We start from the raw sequence: 8,036 nt of genomic DNA on the forward strand, positions 1-8,036 counted from the left end.
CCCTTCCCTTTTCCTGGTTGCTCACTTCCTGGTTTCAAATACTCACTTTCCTCCATATTCTAGCTTTGATACTAAAACACATGGTATAAATCCACTATATCCATGCGAGGCAAGACTCCATTGTCCCCCAGTGTCAGATATACTCCAAAAAGACTGAAATAGCAGAATTGAAACACTTGCTGCACATTAAAGTTGACTGACTCAATGGAGGGCAAGTGAAGCTTCATTTCATGGTCACCTAGCAACTGGTGTAGCTGGGATATCCCTTATAATTAGCTACTGGTTAAAATACACACGTTTATTACACAGCCTCTGCAGTAACAGAGGAAAGGTTTCTTTCAGTAGCTGTCCATTGGGATAAAGCTGCTTTCTATCCAGCTCCTCTGCAAGTGGAGAGGTAGCAGCTTCAAATTCTTTCTGGAAGATATGAAGAATATCCACAAAACTCCTCTATATTAGGAGCCCAATCCAGCTAGAAGATGAACAGAAGATAGATTACAACACTTCTTTGGACTAACTGGTGAGGGCATATGAAAATATGAAAAGGATGGATTCGTATAAATGGCACAAATTGAGGACTTCAGGCTGTTCATGGGAATAGACTGAAGACTACTTATAAGTTTAAAATTCTAATTCATTCTGATAGTGTAAGCGTGGTGTGGTAGCTGTGATGGTCTAGAAATTATGCCAAAGGCAAGAATTTAATGTGGTATCTATCAACCTACTATGAACCCCCCCCCCCCCCCCCCCATCAAAAATTCAGAATCCATGGTTCCTATACGTGTCTTTCCCCAAATGTGATATACCTGATCCAATGCACCAGGTGCCCTGATGGCAACTCTGTGGGTGAAACTAAACAGCACCAGCAACTATGCACCAGGATAAACCCACAGAACAAAACGTAGAAGATGGAGACATATACACACCATTAGGAGCGCATTTCTCACGGAACAACCCCCTCTGACCTCACTATCCTCATACTCCAGGAAAATCTACTTAACACCTTTAAAAGGCAAACTTGGAAACAAAAATCCATAAGATGGCTGGACATTAAGAACCAAGGACTAAACACCAATACCAGGTTTGTGGCAATTATATTTTACACAATTCCTGAATTCTTTCCACACAACAGGGGGAAGAAAGGTGAGAATACCTATCAAAAGGAAGAGGGTTAGTTATCATCTTCTTTTCTTGTATGAATGCTGTCTCTGAGAACCTCTTTCAGTCCCTCCCCTCTATTTTTCCACTACGCTGTACCTAGCTTCCCCTGATCAGAGCCATGACAAAAATGTCTTGCATTGGAAAATGTCTAACTTTATCCCAACTACATAGTCCAATAAAAAAAAGTCACCCTAAGAAATCCTTGTCTCCTACAGTTCATTATGATGTAAGATGTACTTGTGATTTGTCTGGTCCTATTTCTTAAAAATAGTTTGTTTCCTGTCTTTTTTTCATTAAAAATATATTTTATATATATTAAGCAAGCAGCTTCTTCCCCAAAGGAATTTATTTAAAAACATTTAAATTCATTTGGCCAGTTCTAATTTCTCAAGCATGCAAAATGTGTATTTATTTTTAAATAGGGTTCTTTTCAGATGTTATTTAGTTTCAAAATAATAAATATTAGATTATTTTTAGTTGCCTGATGTTTCCTTAGCTTGCACTTAGGCTGTACTTTTGTCATTTTTGAGGTGTATCCCACCCCAACATAAAAATCAGAAACTGAATTTTTACCAAAAAATATTTAAAAAAGCAAAAAAGAATCTTCAAGCTGGATATGGGATTTGCAGGAAAATTCCATATATCACAAGAATTTAAATAAAACTGTAAGAGTTGTCAATGTATATTCTACACAATGTAATTCTGTGCAAGTGTATACACATTGCATGTCCACCCACTTTTTCTCCATATATGGAAAATACATTTACACATTAACATACATGCATACATTACTTTTATGATCATTTGACAGAACTACAGCTCAGGGGTATGAAATGGCTTCATATGTTTTCAGACAGGTTATCTGTATGACCATTAGAGAGAGAGCAGTGTGGAAGTTGTGGCTGTGAGCCCTGCAGACCTGGATATAGGCTGACGGCAGCTATAACCCTTCCGTTCTGCAGCAGCAAGAGAATCAGGAGCGAGAATGTCTTTTGGGCAGCCACAGACTTATTCTGGGGCTTATCAAAGGGCAGCATAACAATACATTAACCCAATGCAAATTTCTGACAAAACCCCAGAGTCCAACTTGAATCATTACAAACAACGTATGTATGACCTCTCCAAATCTCTTGATAATGAAACAGCAATTTAGTTATTTCTTATCTTCAGGCCTGTGGAAAATCTCCATTATGATGTTAACACAATTTCTGAAGATGATTTTGTTTTTTGTTTTTTAAAAAAGCAGAGTCTGAGTAAAATGTAAGATTTTTTCTTTTTTGTATTGTTAGAGTACACAGCAGAACTTAGAATCATAGAAAATTAGGGTTGGAAGGGACCTCAGAAGGTCATTCCCTAGGTATTCAGGCAGGTCAAAGAAAAGACAGATATGATGAAAAGATGTGATCAAGACTCATTCAACAGAATAACTTCTTGTTCTGTAATGCCCAGGTGTCATATCCTATTTTTAATCTCCTTGGGGGAAGAGACAGACTTATTCATAATGGGTAGGCATATTTTTGGTATTCTAAACATCAGTTAACACCACATAATTAACAACTTTAATAACAAATGAATAAGTACAGTCCAGCACGTTTAGGCTGGGTGGAGGTACAATATTTTTAGTTGCTGTATGTCTCTCCTTCAGGGATCCCACACTTCTTTACAAACGCTTTTAATTAAGTTTCACGCCTTATGAATATTTTCATACTGTGTCATTATATTGATTTTTCAGCTGCTGTCACTTTCAGCAGCTTTAATCATGGCAGGTGTCACATAACAGTGTAGTAACAGGTTGTAAAATAAAGACAAATGCAAGTTAAACAAGGGTGAAATGTATATTTAATTCCCAAGAAAAAGGGCAGACTAATTTCCCATTTTTATCATACCATTTGCATTCCCATCTCTATCCTGCTCTGGAAAGAAAATACAAATGATACTCACTCCTGTTATGTAGCGGGGTCTATACTGGATGGTTCCAAATAAGCCAAGTATGACTATAATAATGTGCACAAAATTTGCCAGGATTGGTGCCCACTGATAACCAAGGAAATCAAATATCTGCCTCTCCAGCACAGAAACCTAGGATTAAAAAGTAAGAAAACAAAGATATTAGAACAGTCTGAAGGGAGGGGGGAGGAGGGAGCCCCCCTACAAAATCCCACATAGCTGTGAGGATATTCCCCTACCTCCACCCCAAAGACAAGAAAATTGCCCGGAGTTTAAAAAAAACACAAGTTCCATCCATACTGGAATGAAACATGCTTAGTGTTTCACCCTTTATTTTAGTAAAAGCAGTACTTCCCATTGACAGACTACTGAGTTGTACTCAGTTTGCTGAAATATTCATGTGGGCAATTCTGCCAAGATACTAAACCTATTCACAGGGATGTTGTGTTTACAGCAGAAGCAGCGCAAATCATTTTGTCACATACACTAGCAACTGCTGTACCTCCTGTAGTGGCTTGAACTGAAAGAGCATGGTTGGGGGGCGGGTTAAAGACATCTCCTCAACCACTTCTTAGCTTTCGGCAAGCTTGATTTTTCAGCCTTCTTCCATTTCCCTTCCCCACTGAAGAACCTCTTCACTTCTCTTTTCCCTAGGCCTCCCTTGTTGACCTGGTTTTGTGCTTCCCTGGTTCATCTGTCACACCCATCTAATTTTTACATACACCAGTCCTTGAAGCCACTCTTAATCCTTCCTTTTTTATACAACAGCATAATTACAAAATTAAATGCTTTAGTTCTGGCATTCTAGATTACATAGCTTGTGAGTGCCTCATTTGCAACCTCATATGTTTTTCTTTTATGTCAATATTAAAAAAAAAATCACCTATAAACAAATCTAGTATTAAACATGTCACTGATGACAAGTGGCCTTGGAGACTCTGAATTACATCATCACTGCTCTAAAAATTACACAACAAATACAAACATTTGCATGAGCCTTAGGTTAGAGAATTCATTTTTTTAGAAATATTTAAGTCCTATGAAGCAAATAAACTAGTGGAGTTGGTGACTGATGCCAAACAAGCTGGAAGATGAGGATAAAAAAAAAAGAAGAGAAAAATACTTTGTTTATATAGGAACATATTTCTGAATTCAGGAGTATGTGAAAGTGGCATTGTGGTATTAAGGTATTTCAGTAACATATAGCACTGAAAGGAGATATATGTTCAGGACTGCATATCCAAAAAGCTTTGATAAAATGAAAAAGACTCTTGGGGAAAAACAACACAAAAACCAAAATGAAAGAAACTCCTCTGATGAAAACCACTTTGCCTAGAGATTGATTTCTTTAGTTGGAATTCTGAGAAGACTTAATATGTGGAACCATTATAATGCAATAAGGAAAAAGGAGAAGAAAAGGCAAAAGTAAGGTACTCCTATATACAATTCTACCAAACCCTGTAGGTGAATATTGGTTCAGGTTCAGTGTTTTGATCAACTCATTAGGCATTTGTCTAGCCACCTCTTTGTTAATGTAAAAGTTAGTATCTTCGTGCACCATTTACTGTTCACTAAAAAAAACAACAACTATTCTTCAAACTGACAAGGCCTTGCCAAAAAGGAGAAATGATAGATGGGCATCTATGAAAATAACTTAAAATTTAAAAACCCCAGCATTTGTTGACTATTGCCAGGTGATAATATCTAACATATCTCAATATTTCCTCATTAAAGCAGGAAAGTGCTAAATATTTGAGAACTACTGGCAAATATTGCTCTTTTAGGCTAGTGACAGACAATACACATAAACCAGTTTAAGTTTTCAGAAACTGGTTTAAACCTGTAACAGAATAGACATTCAGTGCACACAAACCAGTTTGAAAATGGTCGAGACCGGTCTGAGATAAACCTGGTTGAAAGTAGTACCAGACTTAACTGATTTGGGTCAAACTGGTTTATGCAATGAAAGTAGATCCAGCAAACTACAGGCCCATTAGCCTGACCTCTATCCTGGGGAAAGTCTTGGAAAAGATTATCAAGGAGGCCATCCTTAACAGGCTAGCTGAAGGCAATATCCTCTGCGGTAGAACCCAGAGGGTGGTGGTCGATGGGAGCCAATCGTCTTGGTGTGCTGTGACCAGTGGAGTCCCACAAGGCTCTGTCCTAGGGCCTACACTGTTTAACATCTACATCAATGATGTGGACACTGGTGTCAGAAGCGGACTGGGCAAGTTCGCCGATGACACCAAACTCTGGGGTAATGCATCCACACCTGAGGACAGGAGGGTGATCCAGGCAGATCTGGACAGACTCATGAAATGGGTGGACGAGAACCTGATGGTGTTCAACACCAAAAAATGCAAGGTTCTCCACCTTGGGAGGAAAAACCTGCACCATGCATATAGGCTCAGTAGTGCTACGCTGGTTAGCTCTGCAGATGAAAGGGACTTGGGGGTCATGGTTGACCACAAGAAGAACATGAGCCATCAGTGCGATGCTGTGGCTAGTAAAGTGAGCAAAACACTGGCTTGCATCCATAGATGCTTTTCAAGCAGATCCCGGGACAGCATTCTCCCCTTATACTCAGCCTTGGTGAGGCCACAGCTGGAGCACTGCATCCAGTTTTGGGCTCTGCAATTCAAATAGGATGTGGAGAAGCTTGAGATGGTGCAGAGGAGAGCCACGCACATGATCAGAGGGCAGGAAAACAGACCATATGATGAGAGGTTGAGAGCAATGGGGCTATTCAGCCTTGAAAAGCACAGGCTCAGGGGTGATCTGGTGGCCACCTATAAGCTTATTAGGGGTGCTAATCAGGATCTGGGGGAACGACTGTTCACCAGAGCCCCCCAAGGGATGAAAAGATCGAATGGTCACAAACTCCACTGTGACCGGTTCAGGCTGGACATAAGAAACAACTTCTTCACTGTCCAAGCCCCCAAGGTTTGGAACAGACTGCCACCTGAGGCGGTTCAAGAGCCCACTTTGAACGCCTTTGAAACACATTTGGATGGTTATCTTATTGGGATCCTATGATCTCTGCTTACTTCCTGCCCCTGGGGCGGGGGGCTGGACTCGATGATCCTCCGGGGTCCCTTCCAACCCAAATGTCTATGAAATCTATGAAATATGGTACACTGTACTGTCAGCAGTAATGTCAGAAGGATTTCCAAAGGAAACAAGATATAATATGCTAATTGTATTGCTTTCATATGACTAAAAAAGCCAAGCAGCCTTACAGAAAACCAAGTCCCCTTAAATCTCCAACATTAGCATTAAAGAAAAGAAAAAGCTTTTTCAAGTATTAACATAGTCACTTTATATAAGACCCATCTGTCATGAGGCAGCATTACGTAGGTCTACGTGAAGTCCATTAAGAGTATCAACAAAAGACCTATGTACTGAAAGCACGGGTGGCCATTTAACAATGAGAAAATGTTCATTCAGAACAGAGAACTCTTTTTTTCCACCAGCTGAGCAGAGAGTAAGTGAGAATGGCAAAGCAGGAACAAACTTCTTGTACGGCAACAGCGGGGATTCAGCAAGTAAAAACACAAGGGAGAAGGCAAATCATTCAAACGGTGGGAAATCACAAAGATAAGTGAACCAATTATAGAAGCAAATAGCAGTACTGTAGTTAATCATGTAGAAAAGCAGGAAACCCAATATACCAACTACAACTGCAAGGCTAATAGGAAAGTGTAACAATAATATTTTTATTACGGATAGATCCAACATTTCTATAAAATATCTTTACAAGTCTACAGAGAATAAATGGATAGTCTATGCTAAATAAATTACTTTGTTTTTCCTGGGGTGTTCATGTGAGTGTGCACATATTCCAGTGTGTGTGTATACATATACATCTTTTCATTATTAAACCAGTATTTTTCCTAAATTAATTTATTTAAAATGGAAGTCTATAGATTAGAAAGTTGTGAGTCAAATGGACCAGTATTAGTATAGTTCTGAAGATGATGTGAAGTAAAGGATTTGTTGAATGGAGGATTATGGAGATAGCGTCTTGAAATATTATGTCATTAAAATTAACAAATGGGACCACAAAACAGTTTACAAGTCCCTTAGTCAGCTAAACAATGTGGTATTAATTTCAGAACCAGGTTAAACTATGATGCAGCCAATAAAATTTAAAACAGCAGAGGCAAATATATAGGCCACATGTAGGGAAGAAAAGCAAATGCACAGATATAGGATGAGTGATGACTGGGATTGCAACCCACCATATGGGGTTATGGCAGATCACAAACTGAGTAAGTAATCAGATGCTCTTGCACTAGTTAGGCATCAACTGGAATATTGTACCTCATTTTCAGCATCACATTTTAAAGATAAAAATAAACTGGAGAGAGTTGAGAAACAAATGAGCAAGGTGATAAAGGGAATGTAATGCAAACCATAGGGAACAAGATTAGAAGAACTAAGTGTATTTAGTTTGGGGACAAGGAGATTAATGAGAGGGAGTAACAATTTTCAAGTATTTGAAAGTTATCATGAAGAGAATGAAGCAGCATTGCTTTTTCTTGCCACATGAGGCAAAGGGTTTAAAATTCAGCAAAGCATAACATATTTAGATTCCTGGATAAACTTCCTAGTTATAAGAATAGCTAAACAATGGAAAAAACTGTCGTGAGAAGTTGTGGAATCACCCTCCTTGAAGATATTCCAAAGGACAACTGGAAAGATAATTCTCTTAGGTGGTTTAGGAACAGTGAACCCTAAATTTGTTTGTAGGATTGAACCAGATGACCCCCTCAGATCCCTTTGAACTCACCCACCTGAGAAGCACCTTGAACTCACCTCCTCACTACTACTTCCTACAGATCATGTATCGCTCACGTAGTCTCAGCTACATCAGGCACCTTGGTAGATGCCTCTGAACATACAATGTCAGATAGTACATAATACAA

The 8,036-nt window shown here is 39.0% G+C and overlaps 1 protein-coding gene across 1 annotated transcript in view; it reads right to left on the reverse strand.

The window, feature by feature from the left end:
- Positions 1-8,036, reverse strand: part of NKAIN2 (Sodium/potassium transporting ATPase interacting 2) — a 1,199,564-nt gene that overhangs the window by 666,862 nt on the left and 524,666 nt on the right. Inside the window, exon 2 of the mRNA XM_019520021.1 lies at positions 3,103-3,240. Within this exon, the coding sequence (XP_019375566.1) occupies positions 3,103-3,240 (138 nt within the window). The remainder of the gene's footprint in view (positions 1-3,102; positions 3,241-8,036) is intronic.

Source organism: Gavialis gangeticus, unplaced genomic scaffold (genome assembly GCF_001723915.1).
Source record: "Gavialis gangeticus isolate Ggan-Ray unplaced genomic scaffold, GavGan_comp1, whole genome shotgun sequence".
Taxonomy (NCBI): Eukaryota; Metazoa; Chordata; order Crocodylia; family Gavialidae; genus Gavialis; species Gavialis gangeticus.